The 27,621-nt window shown below is 43.6% G+C and overlaps 2 protein-coding genes across 5 annotated transcripts in view; one reads left to right on the forward strand and one right to left on the reverse strand.

Annotated features, from left to right (window-relative positions):
- Positions 1–22,025, reverse strand: NMS (neuromedin S). The gene is made up of 12 exons (XM_083611107.1): positions 21,889–22,025; positions 10,717–10,937; positions 9,724–10,156; positions 8,521–8,576; positions 7,420–7,479; positions 7,291–7,317; positions 7,151–7,204; positions 5,924–5,998; positions 4,975–5,010; positions 3,591–3,632; positions 2,201–2,231; positions 1–180 (listed from the first exon to the last, which is right to left on the reverse strand). Exons 3-12 carry the CDS (start codon positions 9,842–9,844, stop codon positions 104–106), a joined length of 579 nt encoding a protein of 192 aa, XP_083467233.1. The 5' UTR covers positions 9,845–10,156; positions 10,717–10,937; positions 21,889–22,025; the 3' UTR covers positions 1–103.
- Positions 21,959–27,621, forward strand: part of CHST10 (carbohydrate sulfotransferase 10) — a 20,256-nt gene continuing 14,593 nt past the window's right edge. Inside the window, exon 1 of one of the 4 annotated variants that reach the window (XM_083610957.1) lies at positions 21,959–22,753. The gene's annotated coding sequence lies outside the window, so the exon portion shown is untranslated. Of the gene's footprint in view, positions 22,754–22,801; positions 23,140–27,621 lie in introns of those variants that run through there. The other 3 variants (XM_083610956.1, XM_083610955.1, XM_083610954.1) reach the window with 3 other exon arrangements.

A 27,621-nucleotide genomic window follows, 5' to 3' on the forward strand; every position in this document is an offset into this window, starting at 1 on the left:
AACCATACAGGTATAATTTATGGCTGCAAATTTATTACATGTAACTTCACAGGCTTCAAGAGCATGTCTCTTAACAGAGGACTAGTAGTCCAAATGTTTCTTTTCAGAGTTTAAAGTGATAGAGCGAGGAAGTCAAGTGACCCTTGGGTTTTCTCTTTCCTTGAAGTCTGAAAGAAAAGTCTGAAAGAAAAATAGTTAGTCTTTGAAGGAATCTAAGTACTTAAGGCATTCGCCAATCAACTGTTGAAGCATTCCCTCTCCGTCACCTAATGGAGATGATGTCCTCCATGCAAAGATGCTCTTGCAAGAAGGCTGCACATAACTACTGCAGTATGCCTCTAGATACCAGTTGCTGGACAATGCAAGTTGCAAGAACACTGTTGCAGTCCAGCCTCCTTGCAGGCATGCCATGGACATCTGGTTGGCCACTGTGAATAGAGAATGCTGGACTAGTCAAGCTTTTGGTCTGATCCAGAAAGGCTTGGTAATGGGATAGCTCAGTTGGGAGAGCAGGACTCTTAATCTCAGGGCCGCGGGTTTTAGCCCCATGTTGGGCAAAAGATTGCAGGGTCTTGGGACTAGATGACACTTGTGGTCCCTTCCAACTCTACAATTCTATGATTCTACTGGATTGGACCCTTCATCTTTAGGGCAGTTGTGTCAATTCTGAAAGCTTGAAGCCTACCAGTACTACAAAATAATATGATCTGTATGTAGCAGCTATGATTTCCAGTACTTCAGCTGAACTGGCTGGTAGTTAAAATAAAAAATATTCACTTGGATTCAAAAAGGCTAAAACATGTAGTTAGCAAGAAGCTTTTTGGTAGAGAAAATATTGTAATTTTCTGCCGATGACCAAGAAACACAACAAACAGGAGATGCATCACATTGCTAGGCAGAGCACAGATGCGTAGAAGTTCCAGTCAGTGCACTCCTTATGAGGAAGTTGGCATACATAGCAGTATATGGCATAATGAGTCTACTTCTAAAAGCTAGAGCTCCTTTCTTCTTCCTACATGGAAACTGCTTGTTGGCAGTAACACCAAATTATTTTAAAACACAGCAGGGATCTTATTAGCAATCTCAGATATTGGAACCATTTAAAAAACATAAAGCTATTTGTCCAAACATCTTCATGGCAAAAACAGTCCTTTAATCCCAACTCTTCCCAGCCATGTGGACACAATAAGTTCTATTCTGTTTCTACAAAGGTGCCTTGATTCATTCAAAAGGTAATGGATTGTGAAATGGTGTCATGGGCTGGCTGAATGCAGAGGAATAGTGGGAAGCACCAGCTGGAGAACCCCCAAAGGAAGAAGGCTCAGAGCTAGGGGATTGGTGGTGGTAAGACGAGCACACTGGGGAAAAGTGTTGGAAGCTGAGACAGTAACAGGGCTTAGTGAGCAGGGGGAGTCTGTGGTAGAGAACAGTCCAGAAGCAGAGACTGGAGATGAGAGAGGGCCAAGAGGAAGAGATGAGTAAGGTTAGTGAAGAAGCCAAGGTGTCTTCCCTTCCTGCTGTGACCAGTTCCCCTTCCTCCTGGTCTCCCAGAACCAAAATAAGCATGAAGAGAGTGGAGTAAAGACAGCTGTGGCGATATAGTCTCAGATGGCTTGGGAATGACCCAGGGGAGGAGAAGACTTAGGGACCTGTAGGACGGTGAGGACCTTCAGTCCCCACAACTGCCTCATAGAGGCAAGATCTACTGGGATGAGTTGCTGTGCTCACTAGGCCTGGCCTCCTGAGCCAACCATGTTCCCCTGAATAAAGAATAAACTTCGCTGATCTATTGCCAACCTGTTCCTGACTCCCTCTCCTGACAGATGTGCTCTGCAGGGGTGCTGTGAGCATAAATCTGTGTGCTGTAGCTGCACATGGTGTTCCAGACCACGTAGCACGAGACCCATGTGCAGCTCCAGTCAACTTTTGATGGTGGTGATCACATGACTGAAGAACAGGATGAAACCCAAAATCACCTGCCCCTAGTGTGAAGTAGTACTATACATGTGAACTGTTTCACAGGCATCAACATGCTTATAAAAATATTCTCACCACCACCACCAGCTACATCCATGTCATTCCATACTCATTAATATAGGAGAGGATACATGCACCCCACTGAGAAATCATCATTACCGCCACAAACAAATATGAATGTTGTAAATAAATAAATACACGACCTTTTGACTGGCCTATTCACCTCCATTATCCACTGTCCTTCCATTCCTTGGCTGAAAATTTAACACGCAAAGAAAAATAAATTAAACACACTGCAGTGTTACTCATGAAATAACATTGAGAAGCATAATCTCCAGCTTTGCCACAAAGTGAACAGCAGAAAATAAGAGGTGCAGAGTTGACTTTGTCTGCACACCAGGTGCTTCTCTAGCTCAAGGTCATTCAAAGGTGAGAGTTTGCAAAAGAGCATCACTTTGCTGACTAGAACAAATGCGCTGCATTCCGACTGGCTGTCATAATGTTTTGTCAGCATGCAGGCATGTGGTTATCTTTCCATGCCTCCCATTCATATATGCTGGTCTGTGGGCAGGTGCCCTCTACTTGCTTGCACTCCTCCACATAAGCAGCATATAGGTTGCACTGAAGCCACGGCAAGGGTGGGTGGGAGACAATTCTTTGCCAAATATTTGGGGTGGAATTAAGCATTTGTATTATTATGAAGGTCCCATTTGCGCAAGCGTTCCAGCTTTCCAGGCAGAACATTTTCCTCCTGCTGTGTGCTGTTTTGTGGGTTCTTCAGACCCTTACAAGCCAATTTGAGGGGATGCAAGGGGAGGAGAGGGAGAGAAGCCCTGCTGTAGAAGTGAAAGTCCTTGCACAGAAGCAACAACATTCTAAAACAATTGAAACATTCTAAAAAACAATTACAATAATGTATTTGTGTAGCTCCTCTGGCTTTTTAATTATTTAAATTCTCTAGATATTTAAGATAAGAAACAGATGCAGTGGTACACTTAAGTAATTTTAGATTTTGGACCTAACGATCTTACAATGGGGAATGACTCTGTATATAGTCAATACATATTATTCCCCAGTCCTGCTGCATTTGTGGAGTGAGGGATAGCTGCAGCTCATTCTGTTGAGCGGGGCACTGGACTCCTGCCCCATTTGCTGCCTCGATAGCACCACTAAACATATTGTATTGCGGTAAGGATGCCTGATGCAATCTACAATGAGACCACAGTGTAGGGTGAACTGTAGATTTTAACACATGCTAGTATCACATAATGCAGAGCGTTCCAAACTTTTCATGTTGGTGACACACTTTTCAGACGCGCATCATTTCACGACACAGAATTCAGTTTTACTAGCAAACCGAAGGTTAAACCAACCCCTTTCCATCCCTGGGAGGAAGGCAGACAGCATTCGCACAACACACCTACACACTGCAGCTGACACACTAACGTGCTGCAACACACAGTTTGGAAAGCTCTGATATAATGGTGTGTGTTTCGGGCTTCAGGCTTTATAAATGCTGTTTTCATTTTCATTTTTTTATACCAAGAGGGGAAACTATGTATGGTTCAATTCCCCCCCCCCCCCCCCGATAATGAACAAATAAAATTAGATACCCTGAAGAGAAAAAAGGGTCGGCCCAAGGTATCCAAGCTCTCCTGTAAAAGGAAAGAAATAAAGCAGACTTGGCTAAATGTTTCTAAACCTATTGTGCACTTTGACATAGGTCAGGAGTTCTGAAATATTGCAGTGTAGTGGGGCCCAATGAGATTCTGCAGCCAACAGAGCCAGAACTTTCCTCCCAGCAATATAGGGGGTTCAAGTGCAATCTTATGCATGTCTACTGAAAATGGGGATCACTCCCCGGTAAATATGCATAGGAAGGCAGCTAGTCAAAGCAATCCAACTCCCCCCCATTTAAACTAGACTGGGGAGGGCAGTTGGAATGAGTAGACTTATCCCTCCACCCAGCTCTCCTGACTAAGCTGGCTCCTGCCACCCATTACCAAGGGAAGTGACACAAGAATCATTCCCTTGGCTCTAACCTTCCGCTTCCACCTGCTGAATGTCTGGATGGGTGGTAGCCAGGAAAACACCACAACGAGGTGTTCTGGGGCAAGGAAGAGGTAGGATTGAGCTGGTCCACGATCCATTGGATCCTGAGCTCTGGTCTCACTGCTGTTGTGTGACAGGGTCAGGTCCAGTTGGTGCACTAGCCTGGAGCATGGATCTGGGCACACCATCCTTTCCTCTGCTTTCCGCACATAGGAGCCAACTCCTAGGAGGCCAAGGTCCCTCCCCCCCAATAAAACAGTTGAGGGGGCCAGGCTCCCCAAAGTTGATGGGCGTTGCCATTCAAATTGTGCCCTGCACCGCGACATGTGGTTGATTATGTGGGACAGGGTTTACTCCCCCCCCCCAATAATTTAATCAAGTTGACACTCCTTCTTCCACCACAGACTTTCTGAGCAGCAGGGCTTCAGATGCATTGGTGGCCCTGCCATTCCAAAAAAGCCCCACCAGCTGGGTGGTGGTGGATAAGTTAGGACTGCAGCCTTAGTATAGAAACCACCAACAGAGAAATAGGAACAAGGAGAAGAGGAAGACAGAGCTGACTCTGTGACCCCCATTAAGCATATTAAGAAGGTTAGAGATGCCCTCTGAACAATTTGGGATGGCATTTCGAGGGCTGCTAAGGGAGGGCAAAATTGCCCCAAATTGAGCAAATCTTTGCCTTCCTATTTTTCTTATGAACCATCATAGCTATGTCTGTTTTGAATGTATAAAGAGTCTACCCCGTGCTCACTCACAAAGTAGGAGAAGCAAAGGGCAGAGCATTTAAACATTTACTGTGTTGCTGGCATCACCCCTGCCATTCCTTGCCTTCTGTCTCTTTTATATGCTGACCCAGACAGCTCACAGGGTGGCAAAACAAATTAACTGAGCATTGGGAGCTGTTTGTAACACATATGCATGATAATGCCAGCATTTTAAGCCTACCTTCTTTCCGAATTCTTCGGCTGCAAGCTGAGATTCCTGCAAGATGATAGTGCATGTTAATTTAATCATCTCCTAATGCAGATAGGTTGATGCCTTTCAGCAGAAGCTAGAAGACTGCACTAGTACATGACATTTGAAACACAAAAACCACAGGCAATGTTGGAAACAGAAAGAGAACGCTAAACACCTTGAATTCATCTGAGGTTTTTCTTTGGCCAAGCAACGTGTATAGCGCATGCTTCTGTCTCTTAAATGGAAATGGCGTGATCATGCTCTTGAGCACAACACCAAAGCTCAAATGGAAAGTTAGATCTTAGTATTGATTTTTGAAAGTGCTATTATTTATTCTGTAAATTTGTTCCTGGTACCATTCTCTACATTTTCACTGAATGTTAAACTAGTCAAATGATGCAGCTGGTAGTTTACAATGCTACAGAGTTGTTGGGTTTTTTTGTATCTGCTACACCCTGTCTCCTACAGATGTCAGTCAACAAAACGTTGCAATTGACTGCAATGGGAATGAATTATTCTACCTGTTAAGGATATTACAGTGCAGTATGTTCCTGCATGCAAAAGCCCTTTGCAAAGTTGCTTCAGCATTCAGCACCAAGACAGGAGTGATACTGGAGATTTTGACCATCCTTTGGGTAGGGATAGTGTATGTGCCTAGCAGTTCACAAACACTAGAATAATTAGCTAACAGGAATAATCACATCAACAATGATGGTTGTGACTTACTTTGAATAAACTTTAAAAATGGGTTACAATAAGGAAATTCATGAATGTTTTAAGAAAATGTTTTAAGAAAACGAAAGGGAGATAAGGAGGAAAGGAGAGTAGACAAATGCACACAATTTCACCACCAGTACAATGGCTTTTTAAAAGAAAAGGAAAAAGTCAAAATGAAGTGTTTGTGCCACAAAATACTATGGATGAAGCGAGTGCATACAGGATCAAGGAATCTTTTCATTCTCCTCTCCGAGAGCTTTGGAGCAAGGCTCATTAAAGGATGCACAGGGAAAGACTGTAACAAAGAGATATCATGAACACCAATTTTATGCAAAGACAAAAATTAGAAAGATAAATGTGTAAAGCCTAGATGACAGCTATATGGTTCACTGACAGAGTGACATTCCTAATCTACCTGTAACATCATCTCAACATAGATGACTTTATAAGGAACTGGCTCATTCAAAATATTCAAAAGTCCCAAAATAAGTTTATCAAGAAGTTTCAGATGCAGCCAGAAAACCATCTCTTGGGGGCTTTGCCGGGATTGTAGAGCAGTGCAGAGGTGCTGGGTAATTAGGAGCAGATGCCTCATGCTGTAATCCTAAACGCACTTGTTAGGCATAAAGCTCCATGGAACTAAGTGGGGTCTGTTCAGGGCAAACATGAATTGGGCCATACTGTGGTTCAGCACACTTCTTGCCATTGTTTTAATGAAGTGAAAACCATTACTAATTATATATGTATACACACAGAGATATACTAAATAATAATAATAATATTTCATAAAGTCGTTGCTAAGGCTTTTTGTGGGTAAAGTCATTCACTAACTGTTTGAAAGAGAGGGTTTTATTAGGCTAAAACCTAATTCTCCCCCTCCCCCTTTGATAGATGGTTCCCATGTTACACTGAAGGGAGTGTGTGCCGTTGGTGGCTGTCTAAAACCCTACCGGGCGCTTATGAATCTAGTTGCTAGATTTTTTCAGATCCTGATAACTTCTTCACTGTACATTTAAAGCACTTATATCACTTTGACCATCATTACTTCCCTCAAAGATTACTGGGAACTGTAAGAGTCCTGCGAGTTATTAGGACACCCCTCACACAGCTACAGTTCCCATGATTCTTTGGGGGAAGCCTGGACTGTTGATGAGGTATGAGAGTGCTTTAAATGTGTGGTCCAGATGTGAGATAAATCTTGTTTGACGTTATTTGCCTGTCTTAAGGTTCAGCCTGCCCTTTGTGGACTTGAGTTGCAATCCTATGCACAATTCCTTTGTCATAAGTGCCATTGGTTTCAATGGTTCTTAATTCCAAGCAGACATGCATAGGCTTGCATCGCTAATAAATACACTCAATTCACGTGAAAGATTTTAGATACTGTTCTATACTATTTTGTATGTTGTGGTGTACAAAATATAAAATATGCTTATGTTAAAATACTAACCCCGGTTTTAAGTGGATATGTTGGATCTTGAGCTCTGGAGTAGTGAAATAAAAACTGCACAGAAAGAGCTATTTTAGTATGTTGCATTATTTAAAGAAAAACAGGTATTGTGCATATTATAAAGAAAGGTAAATACTTACTCTTTTATATATTTCCTGATTATTTTCCTAGTGAGGAGAAGCATATCAGATTACATGAGGATTGATGATTACTTAACTACATAAATACTGTGACAGAGTTTTCAGAAAAAAGAAAGAATCGGATCATACCTCATCTATCTGCATGCCATTAAACATGGAGTTACAAAGATCCATAACAGAACGGCAGATCTAGAAGACAAAAAGAGCTTAAACTAAATATTGATGTGTTTGAAGCAAACAATAAAAAATAGAGGTAATTATACAAACATCAATTTAAAAAAATCATTCTAATATACATTATTTTCAAACATAGTTAGTCAAGCATTACATATTTTGCAGTTGTTTTGATATACAATCACTATGTCTGATAGTGGCCATAAAATTAATTTTTATTTAATTTAGAGTGCTGCCGCAAGAGTCAAACAAAACATTAAAAGTGCAACTTCTAACAAATTAAGGTGGTCTAGTGGGCCCATAAAGGATAAGGTGTTTTTTTTTCAAGTAAACTGGTTCCAAGCTAATGAGGCTTTTATAGATTAATAACAACACCTTGAATTTTGCCTGGTAACAAATCAGTGGCCAGTGGGATGTTTGAGCAGAGACATGATGTGCTGACAGGATCACACTCCAGAGTCTTTATTTAGTTTGAGTAATGGTGAACTATGAAACTCCCTGCCACCATAAAGAGATTGCTGTGGCAAAGAGTGATTAGGTATCAGAATAAAATCATGTCAGTCGTGTTTATGTCAAACTCTGCTTCCATCCACTGCTCACAACACCTCCATTTTGTGACTGGCGGGCCTCAAACCCTTTCATGTCTGCCCCGGGGATAGAAACTTCGAAAACCCCTAATCTACGCCACTGAAAATTTATTACAACTTATTTTTACATGGGGTTGTTCAGACAGTTCCATCTACTGACAGAAACAGCATGCTAGTCTCTAAATCAGAAGTGGAGGGAGTGGGGTAGAGAAATCGGAAAGTTTATTATATTGGCAACATTTTTGAAGATTTTTCTTTAGCTGATATATACACTAGATCAACAGATTTTGTTCCTACAGTGAACATGGGGACGCAGCAACCAATTGTTCTTGTTACATGCATCAGGCATATACCAGGCTGTCTTCCCTCTATAATAGCAGTAGAATTCACTGTTCCCATGGGATCTCACACACTTTTGAGATAGGTGTTCCAAGCACAGGCATGGAAATTTATTTAAAAGTTTGCATACCTTGCTTTTAGGAATGTCTGATTCGCCTAGATAGTCATCAAAGGGCTGTGGAAATCCTGTTAAAGTGAAACAGTAAGAAATCATTAGATACACTACAGCATGGGTTTAATTAACGGGCCTTAATTGCATAAAGATCTAAAGAAAGACAGGGCAAGTCCAACAGAAGGCACTTAAGAGAATTGTAGTACTGTCTTCAGTTGACTCTTTGAGTGTGTATGTGCACATTTTTAAAAACTTATTATACAGTACAGTGATAATTAGCCTCTTTTGATTAGTTTTGTTTTTAATAGTCGGTAGATCAGAATGGCATAAATAGATGACGATGAAACTGGACATAGTTTCCTCACAGAGAAAACAGACACACACACACCAACTTAACATCTATTTATTACCACCCTTCTCACAATTCACACACGCTTAAGTTTAGTTTTAAATCTGTGTCCCGATACCTATGTTTTCTCAGGCTTTGTGCTAAATACAACACATTTTATAAAGAGACGAGACGGTCATCCTCGTTTCAGCACCTCGGAGAGCATCGCATATGCTGGAGCTTCTGAACCGTCTCCGGAACCTTTTAACTGTACTATTAAAAACAAACTCTCTTGACCACGTGGAGCTTTACCTAGAGAGAAATTTTAGAGGCTCTACTTCTGCTTCTCCTATTTAAATGATTGGCCGCTCTTCCATTTACAACTTTCCTCCTCTTTCAGGAGAGATAAAGACCCCGGTGGAAACCCTAATCCACTGTGGCAAAAGCTCGCAGCCTTTTTACTCTTAGATTACTACTAGATCAGGAAAACTTCCCAAATGCTCTTTCCTCCACAGGAGAGGATTATTCCACTTCACGCAGAAACAGTCGTTGAGTTGTGCGCGTGGGGAAGCTATTGCTCATTTCTTAAAGACTGAGGCAGATTAGTAAAAGTTAAAGGAAGCCCCTTTTTTTTTTGTTTACTTGCTACAGCAGTAGATTCTGACTCCCTCATGCACAAGATTCCTGGGCAAGTTTCCTCTTAGAAGTAAGCTTGGCTTACAACCAAGAAACCTCTCGTTAGACGGACAGGAAACCTGCGAAGAATTTCTTCCTTTGCCCCCAGGTCTGTTGTAAACTTTCCAGATCGTCCATCCATAGACATAATGAAGGACGCTGTAAAAAAAGTCTTAAGTATCTGAAATAATACGCAGTGTGAGGAACGAGGCTCCTACCTGAGGTGAATCGTGCGGTGCAAACGCAGTAGATAACGAAGATCAAGGGGAAGGGAGGCGCGTGCCGTTTCATTTTCAGCGGCCGAGACAGGCTGGGCTTTCTCTGACACAGTTTCTGCATCTTCAGTCCAAGCCCACGAGGCAGCCGCGTTGCTGCCCGGCCTTTGTCTGACTCTCCCGAACTCGAGAAGCATCTTTATTTGTAACAAACTTCCACTCGGAAGAAGAGCCAATCAGCACCTCGCAGGCTCCTCGTTGTCTCATTAAGCGCCACGCTGCGCTTTCATTCAGGAAGTAATTGCTCCCTGCTCGGCGCTTGGCGCACAACGATTTTAACTACGCATTAGCCAAGTTTCCGAGAAGAAGAATATACAGAATGAACGTTTCTGAAAGATCTTGGGGATGGACGACTAAAGGCGGAAGGAAAATGTCCCTAAAGAAAGCAAGGTAACAGTTGTATATATTTGCAACCTTTCTGTTGCAAAGTCCCATAAATTCTTCCCTGCAGAATTTTTAAAAGTCCTTTATGCTCGAAAGCGTTGCAATATGTAACACGCCAGTGCTATAAATCAATATGCAGCCCTTTCAGCCACATCTCTACTTTAGATAAAATGCGCTGGACATAAAAACCAGTCTCTGTGTAATATCAGTACTCAATTGAAATTCAATAAAGAATATTAACAGTAAAATGTGTGCCGGATAACAAAAATGCCATCAGTGATCATTCAAAGCTGGTACATAATTATTGATTGTTGAAGTCACTTTTTAAAACTTATTTTATTTTTTAAAATATAGAAAACGACAGGAAGCAAATCGTTTTAAATTATTCAAAAGAGGCGGTTCAGAGATGAATGGGAAGGTGTGTGATTTTTGTACAATTCAACCTCCCTTCTTCCACACCCTCTACACTGTACCTGATACGTTAAGCAATACTTCTGTTTTCTACACCAATATTGCAGAATTTACAGTATAATCTCAGATACAGTAAGAAACTTGAAAAATCTGTTCATCCATTTTATGCCGCAGGAGTGGGGACCCATTGGTTCTCCAGCTGTTGTTGAGCTACATTTTCCATAATCCATGGCCATTGGCCATGCTTGCTAGGGCAGATGGGAGTTGTAGATCATCAATATTTGACAGGTCAAAAATTTCTCAAACCTGGCTGTACAGCTTAGGATCCGCTTCCCAGAAGGAATGCTTGATCCTACACCAACCTGCCCAGGAACAGAGGTTATGGTGGGTGGTGATCAGTGAGAGAATGTTCTGTATGTGAAATTCCCTCCCTAGAGAGGTATACCTGGCACCAACACTGTTTTAATTTCAGTACCAGGCAAATACTTTTGAGTCTCCCAAGCATTTTCATGTATTATTTTCACCTAGTTTTCTTTCTTAACTTGCCATTATATTTTACTTTGTATTTTATCTTGTTCTTATAAACCACTCAGAGTCCTGCTGAAAGGTGGACTAGACATCTTTTAAATTAATAATATACAAAATATACCTAAATCTTTCTTCAGTCAAGGTTGCACCAATAAACCATTCCTTCTTACGTAAATTGGGACACTGAGTGATCGAGCCCTCAGTAAGTGGTGCCTGTATTGATACCATAACATTTTTTTATATGCTGGACATTGCCTAAGCTTAGTCAATGCCAACTTAGTCATATGTCAACTTAGTACAACTGAGTTATCTAAACGCAATAATTCCATATTGGTTGTAGATCAACCAAGCTATCAATGAATGGAAAGGCAATTGTACGTAATGCTTTTTTGGTTTAAACCCAGGGATTACCAACTAGCAGGTCAGGATCTACCAGAAGATCAGAGTGAATCACAGGTCACCATTTAGATTGCCCAAGAACAGAATGTACAGTGTACATACAAGGTGTGCTGGCATCTTGCAAGATACCCATGAGGATTATGAGGGAGAAACTGAATATATAATTGTAGCAGTTTATGATCTGTTAAAGTCCTATCTCCCCCCCCTTTTTTTTTAGCTAGACACAAGATGTGTAAGAGAGTCACCGTGGTGGGTGCTTAGAGTGCTGGATTACAATCTGGGAGATCAGGGTTCAAATCTCCATTCAGCCATGAAGTCCACTTGGTAATGTTGGATCAGTGACATCAATTGTAATGTGATTACGTACCCTAGGGTCATGGAATTTAGAATAATTCTACAGTAGTAGTTCTCAAACTTATTTTATCTTTTGGTAGACCACCACATGAAAATTTCTGGAGGTCTTGGCAGACCACCTGAACTTTTTATTTTTTTCAGCACCAGTATTATTATAAAAAAGTGTTGTATTACGAAAACCAAAAGCCCTAAGGGAAAGATGCTGAAAAGGGTCCTTAAACTGAAAAATTTGTAGTGGAGAAGAAATAGACCACACCAGCACCATATTATGTAAATCACAGGCCTTATGCCAGGGTCTTGTTAGCTTGCTTGGAAAATCCAGTGCTGATGACCTTGACCTCCATTATTTGAGTGGGGTGGTGGGAGTAAGTTAGTTTGGTCGTTCAAATACAGATTAACCTTTCCATATAGACCACTTGAATGGAACTCGTAGAACACAGTTCTTCTCTAAATAATAATAATAATAATAATAATAATAATAATAATAATAATTATTTATTTATACCCCGCCCATCTGGCTGGGCCTCCCCAGCCACTCTGGGCGGCTTCCATAAAAACCAAAAATACAGTAAAATATCACACGTTAAAAACTTCCCTGAACAGGGCTGCCTTAAGATGTCTTCTGAATGTCAGGTAGTTGTTTATCGCTTTGACATCTGCTGGAAGGGCGTTCCACAGGGCGGGCGCCACTACCGAGAAGGCCCTCTGCCTGGTTCCCTGTAGCTTTGCTTCTCGCAATGAGGGAACCGCCAGAAGGCCCTCGGTGCTGGACCTCAGCATCCGGGCAGAATGATGGGGGTGGAGACGCTCCTTCAGGTATACTGGACCGAGGCCGTTTAGGGCTTTAAAGGTCAGCACCAACACTTTGAATTGTGCTCGGAAACGTACTGGGAGCCAATGTAGGTCTTTCAAGACTGGTGTTATATGGTCTCGGCGGCCGCCCCCAGTCACCAGTCTAGCTGCCGCATTCTGGATTAGTTGTAGTTTCCGAGTCACCTTCAAAGGTAGCCCCACGTAGAGTGCATTGCAGTAGTCCAAGCGGGAGATAACCAGAGCATGCACCACTCTGGCGAGACAGTCCGCAGGCAGATAGGGTCTCAGCCTACGTACCAGATGGAGCTGGTAAACAGCTGCCCTGGACACAGATTTGACCTGTGCCTCCATGGACAGCTGTGAGTCCAAAATGACTCCCAGGCTGCGCACCTGGTCCTTCAGGGGCACAGTTACCCCATTCAGGACCAGGGAATCCTCCACACCTGCCCGCCTCCTGTCCCCCCAAAACAGTACTTCTGTCTTGTCAGGATTCAACCTCAATCTGTTAGCCGCCATCCATCCTCCAACCGCTTCCAGACACTCACACAGGACCTTCACCGCCCTCACTGGTTCTGATTTAAAAGAGAGGTAGAGCTGGGTATCATCCGCATACTGATGAACACCCAGCCCAAACCTCCTGATGATCTCTCCCAGCGGCTGCATGTAAATGTTGAAAAGCATGGGGGAGAGGACAGAACCCTGAGGCACCCCACAAGTGAGAGCCCAGGGGTCTGAACACTCATCCCCCACCACCACTTTCTGAACACGGCCCAGGAGGAAGGAGCGGAACCACTGTATGACAGTGCCTCCAGCTCCCAGCCCCTGAAGACGGTCCAGAAGGATGTTATGGTCGATGGTATCAAACGCCTCTGAGAGATCCAGCAGGACTAGGAAACAGCTCTCACCTTTGTCCCTAGCCCGCCGGAGATCATCAACCAGTGCGACCAAGGCAGTTTCAGTCCCATGATGAGGCCTGAATCCCGACTGGAAGGGATTCCAGCCTTTGCTACCTGAAGGTGCTATGTAAGCTGATCTGATTACATCTGGTCCCAGGCATCAAAATAACAGGGTGGGTCCTAAAATATCTATATCTTACCAGATTACATCTGGTCCCAGGCATCAAAATAACAGGGTGGGTCCTAAAATATCTATATCTTAAGTGTCTAAGGTCGGGGTAATGAGATGTGTCTTCAGTATGTGATGCAAACTACATAATGAAGGACCTCTGTGGGTGCCTTGCCTTTTGCTATCTGCCTGTCTGGATTTTATTAACAACTGGATGTAGCAGCCCACTTTACTTCTGCTTTCATACTTTGTGGGACCTGATTCTAGAGGAAAATCATGATCATTTTGAAACCCCTGATAGGGTGCCTCATTTCAGGCATAATTTAATGTGCATACACTCAAGAGGAATTATTCCTGGAGGCATTTTGTGGATGCAAAATACTGCTTTGAAACTGACGCTTTTGTTTTTGATCTTGCTGAACATCCATTAAAAATTAGCTTATGGTTCTTGGATTTTATAAAACCGCAATTTAACCAGATAAGACATTTAAACTGTTTCCTTTAATCAGAATAGGTTCTTTTTCTCACTTAATCCATTTCAAAGGTGTGTGCTGAGAGTTCAGTATCGTCAATGGCCTCGCCAGCACCACATCAGTTTTAATGAACTGCATTTGCTGTACAAATGAAATAATGCCTTGGGGAGGTCTTGCACTTCCTGTACTTTCCCTGTGGAGAACATGATGCTGGAAATCAGGTTGGTAATTCTGTTGCCCTCAGCCACATGCAACTTGCAAAAGTGAAGAGATTAGATGGAATTGAAAAAGGGGCAACCATTATCACCCTTGGTAGACTTCATATAAACTTTTCCCCCTGCTATCTCAATTCTCATTACAGTCTCTGATTAAACATAGGAACCATTTTGAAATGGAGGCAGAAGTAAAGGCCCATTCTTAAGACGATTCAGCAAAAAGGTTAGCATATGCATCACAGAGTTTTCCAGTCATGTGATTCGCAATGGCTTTGGGGCTAGAGAAAGGTGAGGCAGCAATTGAAGCTTATCCAGAAGTCAAGGTGCATAGTAGCATAGCTGTCAACTTTCAGATTTGAAAATAAGGGATCAGCAGCCTCACCTGTCCTGGAGACAGTCTACAGGATATCTAAGATTCCAGGATAGCAGCGGGAAACAGCAGGAAACGGTGCTGGAATAAGGGAATTTCCCGCAAAAAAAGGGAAGGTTAACAGCTATGCATAGTAGGCATGTACTTCTGTAGCCAATCTCTCTTTCCTATGAGAAGGGAGACAAATGATGCAAAAACACTACTGACTCCAGCAGCCACTGGAACATCAGGGAGCAATGCTGGCACCAGGCATACTTCCTTTTATATAAATAATTTTCATTAATTTACAGCAAAAACAAAAACACATAATAATTTCACATCCAATTTTTCACAAAGTGTTTCTTTTCTGGACTTCCTTCAGCTTTTCCGTAAATCATTCGTAGTCATTATTAATTTACGCATTTCTTAGGTTTGTATTGTCATTATTTGAACCTTTCTTTTTCTATTCGCTTTTAACAATACTTCTCACATTTCACAGTGCTTCTTTAAATCCCTCTAGCGTTATTTGTCCCTCACTTATACTTTCCAGATATTCCACAAATTTTCCCCAGTCCTCGGTGAACTTTTGGTCTCTTAAGTATCTAATCTTCCCAGTCAATTTATCCAACTCAGCATAGTCTAACAGCTTCCTTCTCCATTCTTCCATTGTCGGTATTTCCTGTTGTTTCCATTTCTGAGCCAGTAACACTCTTGCAGCTGTCACTGCATATTGAAAAAATTTACTGTCCTTTCTCTTTATCTCATTTCCTAAAATTCCTAACAGAAAGACCTCTGGCTTCTTTATAAATGTATATTTTAGTATCTTCTTCAATTCATTATATATCATTTCCCAGAAGCCTTTCACTTTCTTACATTCCCACCACATATGGTAAAAAGAGCCTTCTTTATCTTTACATTTCCAACACTTATTACATGTCTAATACACTTTTTTTAAAAAAGATATTTATTGAAGTTTTACAAAAACATAAGTTTACAAAATAAAAAAGGTCATATAAAAAGAAAAAGATACAAAAAAGAGAACATAGAAAAATACATGAAAAAGAAAAAAGAAGAATAAAAATACAAAAGACAAATAGCTAAAAAAGAATTAAAAACAAATCCGTTTTTTGTAACTTTGAACTCATTAGCTTATTTCCTTGGCCTCCTCACACCTCCCCTTTTTGTATTCCCATTTAAATAATCAAATCAGCAAATCCTTACCCTCTTTCATTTATCTTAACTCTGTATCTTAACATATTATAACTCTATATTTTCATCCATTATCAATTCATTTTTGCATATTCTTATTAACTTTGTTGCTAATGCCACTTATTTTCAATCCACATGTCTTATACACTTTCGCTAATTTTACTGGCAGGGGAGATACCATGATCACAAAGGTGGTTTTCCCAGGGTGAGGCTCATCCATGGCACCAGGCATACTTCCAAGCCTCTGACCTGCTCCTTCAGAGGGAGTACAACCTCATCCAGAACAGGCTGTGCTCCCAATCCTAGATGGTCCATTGGTGATCAGAGTCTCTGATTGTCTGACTCAAGTCTCAGCTTGTTGGCCCAAGTGGTGTGGTGGTTAAAGAGCTGGAGTCCTATTGAGAAGACTTAGGCTCAAGTCTCTGCTCATCAGGTTAACCTTTTTCATAGACCAGTTGTAAAGATAAAATTGCAGGGAGCCAAGCACCTTGGAAGAAGAGCGGACAAAAATGTAATGAAAGAAATTCTATGGGTCACATGATAGATATTTTTAGATTTATACGTAAGGGTGCCGTCCTATCTCACCTGTAAGGCCTAGGAGCATAGTAGAAACTGTACATAGGGTCAGGTTGTTCAATTTTATCTGTGTACACTTAAGAGATGTAAAGTGGAAGTGAAGTGAGGTCAGCCCATGACACTAGAACCCTGGTTCATCTCAAGTGGTCGGGGCATGGTGTAAGCCATAATGTACACTGTGACATAGTGCCCTTTGCTGACCCCTCCCCGCCCCATTGCTCTGCCCCTCTTTTCCACTGACATGAACAGAGGCTCCTGCCACCTAGCAAGAGATTTCATTGCTCACTGGGATATGGATGTTCAACAGATATATGATACAGTGGTCCCTAACAGCTGCTTGTAGCAGAGCAATAAACCTATGCATTATAAAGGTGGAATTACCTGAGACTGGTTGTGGCTCCCTGTTTTGAGTGAGCAAGCCTAGGTTTGTATTGTGTAAAATGCTTCCAATAAAGGATATGCTGGAGTTACTATCAGCTTTGCCATACATAAGGGACACAGGTGGCACTGTGGTCTAAACCACAGAGCTTAGGGCTTGCCGATCAGAAGGTCGGCGGTTTGAATCCCTGCGACGGGGTGAGCTCCCGTTGCTCAGTCCCTGCTCCTGCCAACCTAGCAGTTCGAAAGCTTGCAAAAGTGCAAGTAGATAAATAGTTACTGCTCCGGCGGGAAGGTAAACGGCGTTTCCGTGTGCTGCTCTGGTTCGCCAGAAGCAGCTTAGTCATGCTGGCCACATGACCTGGAAGCTCCCTCAGCCAGTAAAGCGAGATGAGCACCGCAAGCCCAGAGTCGTCTGCAACTGGACCTAACGATCAGGGATCCCTTTACCCTTTACCTTTACATGAAGCAGCAACCATCATGTTGCTTCAGACATCTTGTAAAAAATTATCTTTTCCCCCAGGCTTTCACTGACTCAAAATATTTGACCTTGTTTGATATGAGAATTTATTTGTTTTTATATGCTTATATTACTCTTAAAAACTTGGCTTTAGGTTGTATTTTTGTTTTAATGATACGTGTGTGTGTGTGTGTGTGTGTGTGTGTGTGTGTATTACACTACTTAAATACATTTAAAATATTAAGTGGTTTACAAATGCTTTTAAATAAGTGACTAAATTTCCTATCATTCCTATTATGTCAATTCATATACTCTAATTAAACCTTACTGCCTAGGCAAAAATATGCTGAGAAAATGTGCATTGGGTTGTATAAAAGCAGCAACCAGAAGAATTGCCTGAAAATAGCCTGCCTTGGTAATGAAGTTTTCAATTCCAGGCTAGCAGCAAGGCACTGAGCAGAAACAGAGGCTAGTTATTACTTGGAACAGTGGGAAATAGATAGGCTGACAGATGAAGATGGCAAGAAATTGGCCACGATGTCCTTGAACATATCCAATTTATTGCTGGAGATTTAATCCAGTGGAACATGATTCAGAACATAGGTTTTCCATGAGAGTTTGGCTTTATTTGTTATTATTATTTAATTTATATCCTGCCCTTCCTTCCAAAGGAGCCTGTGCGGCAAGCATTCAAATGATAAAACAATTAAAATATCTACAAGCTATTTGAGATGCAGACTTGGAATGCTTATTTTCAATATTGCACTTCAAAATGGAAAGTGCAGAAAAAGGAAATGTAGGTTGTCTGGGTTTTTGCTTGCTTGTTTTAACTTGTAACTGAGCTTTTGATGTGCCCTGGGCTAGTACTTCAGTGATTGCGTTCGATTTCTTTTGCAATAGGTTGCTAGATCTACACTTGTACTCAGCAGAATTCTCCTTGCACAAAAGGGAAGGAAGGAAGGTGATTTTTACTGATCCCCCCCCCCCCCCGTCTGGCTTCAGCACTCTGTGCCCCCTACAGATCTGCCAGGGAGAACTGGGAGACCCTCCAAAGCAGCCCAGTGGCAAGGGGCAATCAGCAAAAATCACCTCCCTTCCATCCATCCAGTAGGGAGTGTCTGTTGGATCTTGGGGCCTTCTGTCAACAGAAGATTATCTTCCATTCTTCTAAGTTAAGCAAGTCTGATCTGGGCTAAGGAAAGCAAATAAGTTTAAATCAATGTTTCTAGTGCAATTAATTTACCTTGGCCAGATCTTTCACTGGATACTTATCAGTTTGTTGTACTAGTTTGGAATCAACAGAACGTCAGAGCTGGGATTTCTGACATTAACCAAACGGAAAATATGCAACATACACATAAACAAGTTCAGAAAATATGCAACACAAACATGATGCAAGTTCTGTGTAAGGTCCACCTATGGGTGAACCTGAGTATTGCCTAGTTACAAAAAACGACCCTGTACAGAAAGTCCACACAGTAACAAAAGGCAAAAGGCATATATGTCCTGATTTAGGATTCAAGAAATTTGCTTAATTAATTACATTAACAAGTAAACACTAAAGTGTATGGCTAGATAATCTTTCAGGAACCACTAACAACCACAAAGCGATACTACCAAAGAGTGGTGGTGATAGTGAGAAAAACTGTCACAAATTGTTCTTTGTCTTCCGTCTTCCATCTAGGCCAGTGGCCAAACCTTCCAGCTAGGAAGATTTGAAGAGGCCGGGAACTTCCACTTGACTGCATATGGAGAGCTAAAATAATATGTGCATGCATGCAGAGAACCTAATGCAATTGCACAGATGTTGGCATATCTCAGATGTCCGCTTTAGTAAAAAAAATTGAAATTTTCTGTCTGTTAAACAATTACGTTTATCCCAACTTACAATGAAGCAAAATGAGAATAGGTGGAGGCTGTCAGCCTTTCAGACCACACACCAGACTCCCACAGGCCATGACTGACAGTTCAAGGGCTTAGCTTCTAGTACGGTATGTCTGCCCTTCTTGATCACAATCATGCAAACGTGCACCTCAGAAAAACACCAAACAATAGCCCCAAATCAAGCAGAATTGCATCCAATTTTGATTGCTTGGTATATCTGCCATTCAATAGAGCACTGGTGTGAATGTGGCCCTCCAGGTCTTGCTATCAGGCCCTCAGGCTCTCCCCAGGCCAAACCCCTCACTGGCACTGCTATGTACCCTCCTCATGTGCTTTTACCTGGCTGGAGTGAAGCACTGGCAAAATGTCTTCATTACCTAAAGCAACAACAACAAGAAGAATAATGTGCACAAAGGGACAGAGACAGGCAGGGCATAGTGACATCCATTTTAATCCATCATGGCTGCTCTAACGCGTACATAAAACATAAAACAATTGCTGAGTGCAATGGATGCGTAGGCCTAGCAGGGCCCAGATTAACACACACCTAGCCATATCCACAAAGGGACACGGGTGGCACTGTGGGTTAAACCACAGAGCCTAGGACTTGCTGATCAGAAGGTTGGTGGTTTGAATCCCCGCGATGGGGTGAGGTCCCATTGCTCGGTCCCTGCTCCTGCCAACCTAGCAGTTCGAAAGCAATGCAGTGCAAGTAGATAAATAGGTATCGCTTCAGCAGGAAGGTAAACGGTGTTTCCATGCACTGCTCTGGTTTGCCAGAAGCGGCTTAGTCATGCAGGCCACATGACCTGGAAGCTGTACGCCGGCTCCCTCGGCCAATAAAGCGAGATGAGCGCTGCAACCCCAGAGTCGGTCACGACTGGACCTAATGGTCAGGGGTCCCTTTACCTTTAGCCATATCCACAGCTCTCCATGGACCCACTTGGATGAAAACAGGACTTAGAGGAGCATCTGAATTTGCTGTTTGGGGCCCTCCTGTGTGAGGCCCGCCCCAAATGTGAGGAACCCTACTCTGCTCCTGATGATTGACTGTTTTATCTGAGGCAGGGCTGTCTTAAGCATATCCAGTGCCATGGTACAAAGCTCCCTCCGGCGCCACCCCCACCCCCCGTCTCCCAGAGTTTTTAAGGTAGGATGGCACTGCTGGTGGGGCTGGAGGAGGCGGGCAGTAGCTGGAGGGCGGTTCCTCCAGCGGGGATGAGGCAGAGGCTGGACGCGGCGCCTCCCGGCTCAGCTGGCCGCTTCGTGCCGTGGTGGCCATGGCAGACGGAGGCTCCAGGCGTGGCACTGCTTCTGTGTGGAATGGTGGAGGCAGGTGAGGGCGGCAAGCTGATGCCGGGAGATGCCGCGTCCAGCGTCCGCCTCTTCCCTGGCGCCCTCCAGAACTTGGCGGCCTGGCGCCCCACGCCACTAGCATCTATGGGTAAGATGCCCCTGATCTGAGGACAGCTTTGCAGGGAGAGGACAAGGAGTCAGCAAAGGCAGAGAAGTTAGAGGAGAGTCTCTGAAGCAGAGCTTAGATTTGGGGCTGGACCACCTGGCAGGAGGACATGGCCCATTTGGAAAAGCTAAGGAGAAGGAAGGGATCTCTTTTTGATTGTGGGTGGCAGTGGCCTACCTCTTTGACTTGACCAGCCCCCTGATTCTAAGATGCTCTGTTCTCCCACAGAACCTGTCATGGAAAATTGGTAGGAGAGACAACAGGCAGACAGCAGCTTCCACTTGCTGTTGGCCTATTCTAGGAGGGTCTCTGAGCTACCCATATGAACCTCAGCATTATTTATTCATTTCTTTGGAATATTTACATTGCACTTCATAGCCCCAAGGGGCTCCCAAAGTGCCCTCTCCCTTCCATCTCTGCCTAGTAGGCTGCAGGGCCCACTGAAGTCCTCTGGGGCAAGGGACTGGGGCCAAATAGATGGCACTCACTCAGCCCATAATGGAGGCAAAGCCCACAAGCAGGACATGAGTGCAAAAGCACTTTCTAGCTGTTGTTTCCGATCATCTTGTATTCAGAGGTAGACTGCTCCTAGGCACTGATGCTCTGCTATCACAACAGATCTCCTTAAGAACCTGGTTGCTGGATTAGGCCAGTGTCTCACCTAGTCGTGCAACCTAACCAAAAGTATTTCGGCACCTTAAAATACTTCTTGGGGGATGTACTTTTGCATACTAGAGTTTGCTGTTAGGTGTGGCACTTCGCAGGAGAAACGCACAAATGCCCCTGTATCTGTATTTGGTCTGCAGTAGGTCCTACATCCATTTACCTGGAAGTCTCATTGAACTCAATGGGACCTACTTTTGAGTAGCCATGCACTGGACTGCCGTGTGCCTATGCATAAGCATTCCTTACCCAAAGCTCACTTAATTATCCAGCAAATGCAATATATTTTCCACTTCTGCTAAAAACATTCCTTTTCAACCACGCCGTCCCTGAAGCCTTGGCCACCTTTGTTGTTACTGCCGTTCTGACTGCTGAAACCTGAATAGATTTTAATCATTCTGAAGTTTCATATGAGATTCCCTTCTACCATTCACCGCGTACAGAAGATTGTTTCTTGCGCGGCTCACCATACGCGCAAGACTCACATGCAATTGGCCTGTTCGCCGTGGCGGGCGAGACTTCCTTTGCATCCTCCCTCGGCCGCCCCCTCGGGGGGGGGCTGAGTCAGCGTCGTGCCCGGGAGGTGCTCTTCCTTCACCCCGGGCCCTCACGCCTCTCCCCACCTCCTTTCCCCCCGCCTCCTTTGTTGCCCGCCTGCTTAGGGAAGGCAGCGCAGCTTGCGCGCCGCGGCGGCGCCACCTCCGAGGCGGCGCGCAAACATGGAGGAAGAGGCTGCGGAGGCTGCTGCTGCTGCAGGAGCAGCAGGACCGGGCAACGGAAGCTGAGGAGAATACACGGTCCTACTGCTGTTTGCAGCTGCGGAGGCAATAATCTATCTATCTATCTATATATATATATCAAAGCGGGGAGCGGGGGGAGCAGCAAGCAAAGAAGGCGATGCAGCTGCAGCCCGGGCTGCGCGTCTGCGTCGCCTGCTGAGGGGAGACGCTTTCCCCGGCTCGCGCTGCTGCTGCACCAGCAGGGCCTGGTGGCGGGTCTGTGGGAGGAGCGGAGCTGTAGGCGGGCAATGCATGAGAGGAACGCGGCGGCGGGTCGCTGAGCGACTCAGGCCCCGGGCGGGGGGGGGAAAGCCTTCTTTCCCTTTGGGGAGGAGAAGAGGGTGGCGGTGGATACGGCGCGCCCGGCCGGCCGCTTGCTTGCAGCAGTGGCCCCAGCTGGGCTGCAAACGGGTGAGCACCGGCTTTTGCAAGGAAGGACGCATCTTCCACCACGGGAGCCCCGGCCCTTGGCCCTCTTCCCCGGGAGGGAGCGAAGGACTCTGCCCCACCCCGAGAGGGGCTGGCTGTTTCGACGAGCAGCCCCGGGCCCTTCTCCCCCGCCTCCTCCGGAGTAAGTACCTGACTTTTCAAGCCGCGTTTGTTAACAGGGGGCGGGTCTGTCTGTTTTCAACCAGGGTATGGGCAGCTGTCAGAGCGGTGGTCCATTGAGCTGTATAGGATTTCAGGAAGGGGACATTCCCAGTCCCCTCTGGAGACGCCACGGGTTGAACCTTGCGAAGCATCCCTGAGCCACAGCCCCCTAGGTGTAGTGAGACCCTAGTCAGTGTTTTCACAAAATCCCCCACAAGGAAGGTACTATTGATTAGGTGTCTTTAATCCGTATATACGGTCTAAAATTGTGAGGTGGAAGATGTATTTTCCTGTATGTGCAGAAGGATTCCTTCCCCCTCCAACTTGGTTGACTGGGCAAGAGAACAGCGGGTGGATACCTTGGAGGTGAGGGACGATGATTTCAGGAAAGAGATCTTGATGTCTTGGTGGAAGGTGCACTGCATTTGGCTCCCCAGTTTGCTGCAGTAGTATGTATAAATAAATAAATAAATAAATGATTCAGGGAATTGTTAGGAAGGGGGTTGGAAATAAAACTGTTAGCGCCGTATTGTCATTTTCTCTAAATATGCCATGTTTAGCACAGCCACTGTGAGCAATTTTGTCAACCCGACTGAAAAGAGCAATGAGTACAGTGGTACCTCGGGTTACATACACTTCAGGTTACATACGCTTCAGGTTACATACGCTTCAGGTTACAGACTCTGCTAACCCAGAAATAGTACCTCGGGTTAATAACTTTGCTTCAGGATGAGAACAGAAATCGTGTTCCGGCGGCACGACGGCAACAGGAGGCCCCATTAGCTAAAGTGGTGCTTCAGGTTAAGAACAGTTTCAGGTTAAGAACGGACTTTCAGAACCAATTAAGTACTTAACCCAAGGTACCACTGTAGCTGAATCCTATAGAAAGGTCACATGGTTTTCCAGTGGGCATCCTGGCTCGTAAGTATGTTTAGGACTGTCATTTGAAATGGTCAGCGGGCTAGAGGAGGGTTATCTTTCTTAAGGAGGCAAAACAAACGTTAAGGCATGAGTGGCGTGTGCAGAGTATCTAGGTGGACATTTTCCTCTTCTACGGTTCTGGAACTTGGCGCCTCATCCAATGAAATGGACCGGCAGTCAGTTTAAAGCAGTTGAATGGAAGCATCTTGACATAATGCATGATAAGACACAGAAATTAATTGGATGCAGTGGTGAGCCATGTGCAGGTGCCAGACTGCTACCTTTCAGGAGCAGGTAACCCCTAGCATCAATTGTACAAGTGATATCTGAACTGGCCTAAAGGCCCTTCACCTCCTGTTAAGAACTTTTGGCTAGGGAGTTTTTGAGCAGGATTTCACCTGATGAGATGGGGATTGTAGCAGTAAGGATCAAGGTTCTTTCAGCCATGTGCCCAAGCGCTTGACATGAACTCCTGGAGAAGGTAAAAGAACACACCTCTCAGTTGTTTTTCAGAAAGAAACCTAAAGGCCATTTGCTAATGCAGGCTTGGAGACGGTGCAAACCTATGCACCTTTACTCAGAAGTAAGTCCCATTTACCGTTCAGTGGGGTTTACTCCCCAGATAAATGTGCACAGGACCATAGCTTTGGAAAACTAAGACAAGGCTGCAGTACAATTTAATTATTTTATGACATTTGTTTACCCTTTGCTTGCATTTCACTTACAGAGGTAGAATATGACCATCTTGAACAAACAAATAGCATTTATGAGAGCTCAGAAATGTGATCTGCCTAGTTTTATACAGGTTGTTATCTTTATAGGTTTGCTTTTTTAATGTATAAAATGAAGAGATAGCAGCTGCTCTTAACCTTAGTTTATTCTCAGCCTGGGTCTCGAAGGTGAGCAACGAGTACCTGCCAGGGAAGGTGTTAGAATAGGTTTGAAGCTGAAATTCACTATGTATAGGGAAGGAATTTTGGAGCAGAGAGGCCAATTAAAAAATGAAGTTTGAGAGCTGGTTATCAGGGGCGCTAGGTCTGATGTTGATGAGAAGCAAACATCTGCCTGTGGTTTTTTGTTTGACTGCCACCTGCTTAAAAGGCAATCTGGAGTCCAGATGTAGCGATTACCATCTAAAATATTCGACAAAATCATAGAAGAAAGATAAACTGGTGTCTGCTATCTGTCAACAACCTTCCATGTTAAGGGACCTGTCAGTGCCAGGTGTTTGGGAGAAATAAGAGCAGGAATGGGGAACCTATGAATATCCAGATGTTGGGCTACGGCTTCTATCATCCCTGACTGGTGGGGCTGATGGAGGGCTTGGGGATGGATGTCACCCTTTTGTGCTGCTTGTAATGGATACATTTCCCAACGAAATCAGTGGCAGTTACTCCCGGGTAAGTAAGGTTAGGATTGCTGCCAAAGTGTACTGTACAATCTTATAATGCTATAGGAGTAAGACCTAGTGCCCTATAAACAAAGCAACCTCCTTGAATATATTAGGAAGATGTCAAACCACAGAGAGGTGAGCACTGAGGATTCAGTGGAATAGAGTGAAATAAAAAATGCTATTTGCAATAACCAGGATTTCTGAATGTTTTATTTACATGTTTGTGTATGTAGAAAGAACTTGCTGAGTTCACACTATGATCTCTTCACCATAGACCCACAACTTCAGTTCTCTACTTGGTCTAGAACACCAATTAATGGGAACACATTTAGTGGAGATTCATGCTCCATATCAACTTGTGCAAATTGCATTAAATTGGTATGCATCTTATACCAATTGTAGAATTGAAAAAATTGGACATATGGTGCAGATTTTATGCTGGGCGGGGGAAGCCTTAAACACCTACTTTTGCAGAATGCAGTAGTGCAGTTTTATAGCTACACGCTGTTTCCTTACTTACCGGTAACCTTGCCCATTTGTATGACTTGTTATTAGTTTTATGAGCATGATTATATTATAAAATGCAACTTGCAGTCTACAAGTGTAGCTTTCATAGATGCCATATAACTTCCTTACAATCTGACAATTGTTACAGTGTGCAAAGGGTGAAATCTCACATATATATGACTTTTTAAATTCATGTTCTTGGCTACTATTGCAGTCTTCTGCCACTCCCCCCCCCCCCCGATTGTTGAGAATTCAACTTCATTTTTGCCTTAGCTTATTCTCTGCTACAGAATCCCAAAACTAGGTTATCTGCTGCTGTTTTTGTGAGACGGCCTTTGTATCTTGTGTTTTGAGTGGGCTGGGGATTCCCATTTTTATATTTCACTTAGTAATTAGGGAAGCAGTGGACTAGACAAGTGTCAGATTTCAACTTTTCATCTGAGGTTGATGCATCTAAATCCTTTAGGATCCCTTCATCATTTAATGAGTCAGGAGCAATCCACACTTATCTGTAGCAGCTGCTTTCTCAAAGTGTGATGCTGGGCTGCTTTGGGATTGTGAGTACTGGCAGAAAGAAAGAGTTCTTCCTTGCACTAGCTTAGTTTGATGGGAAGGAACCATGAGCCATGCTTACTAAGGGTCAGACTGCTAAAAGGCCTGGTTGACATGCCAAATGTGCAGATCCCTGGAATGAAAATCATGGCTGCTTCTTTCTTTCATCAGCCCTGCTGTTACTGTGCCACATAAAGCTAAGCCATGGTTTGTTTCAGCATTACGTGCAAACCCAGGCTCATGGTTTGTCTCATGCAAACCATGAGCAAGACTTTTCCCTCTTGTACACTCACAGCTGTTATTTATTAATTAAATTTATATACTGCCCTTCATCCAAGGATCACAGGGCAGTTTACAGTATAAAAACACAAAAATGCCAAACAATACCCCCCCAAACTATGTGGCTCCCATAAATTTGGCTATGAGGGAATTTGCCTCCCTCATAGGCTGAAAAAGTTACCCAACTCGGAGTTAGACCCAGAGTTTCTTCAGTGTGGTATAATGATTAGAGTTTTGAACTAGGACTTGGGGGACAGCAGTTCATGTCCCCAATCAGTTATGAAGCTCACAGGGTGACTTTGGGCCAATCACTTTCCCTGTCTGGCCTACCTCACAGAGTTGTTGTGAAGATGAAATGGAGAGGAGAACCTAGGTATCATGGTGATATCATGGTGCCCAACTAAGTGTATTTTTATAATTGCAGATGCTGAAAAGTTTAAGTGGGTCAAATATTTCTCTCCTTATGATTCCACAATCCTATAAGAATGAGCTCAGGGGAAAGAAAGCAGTCTGTCTCGCTGGACCCTGTTACTTTAAAGAAAATATTGCATGAAGGGAGATGTGTAATCTAGGTCATGGTTTAATGTATTTTTTGAGACCCAGCAAATAAAAGCAATATGTTCGCTTCTGGGTTCCTTACTCTTGTCTGCGTTCAGATCATCCTATTGAGCGTAGCAGGAAGTAAGAGTAAACTTGGCCAGAAATTTAATGAAAGACATCAGGATTCCTGTCTTAAACTAGCAAGAGTTGAAGGCAGCTCCATACGTCACACAGCTGATGCAAGTGTGTACAGATTTTACACTGGTGTTTCTTCCAGCACACACTTGATATGTGGAGGGATATGTCTGTGTACATCTGGCTCTGGCCCAGAGTCACCAGATGTGTGTACTTGGGGTTTAAATATATGTGCATGCATGCATATACGTATATTCTACAGTGCAGAACTGGTGTACCTGCAGCATGCTTTTAGAACTTCCCTAACATGTTGAGTTGCGGCAGCATTGAGAACAATGAATTGCTTTGTAGGCTCAGTACAATTCCGAAGATTTTTATTTTTTAAAAAATTACATAAAATCCACTTTTTGTGGTGTAGATATATTTAGTAGAACTTCTGTGAATGGTTTGTTTTGTTAGAATTTTATGTATGCAGGGGACGCAATTATTTGTTCTGTCTTAGACTGGCACCAATTTAAGAC

Source organism: Podarcis filfolensis (assembly GCF_964270895.1).
Source record: "Podarcis filfolensis genome assembly, chromosome: 4".
NCBI classification, from domain to species: Eukaryota; Metazoa; Chordata; class Lepidosauria; order Squamata; family Lacertidae; genus Podarcis; species Podarcis filfolensis.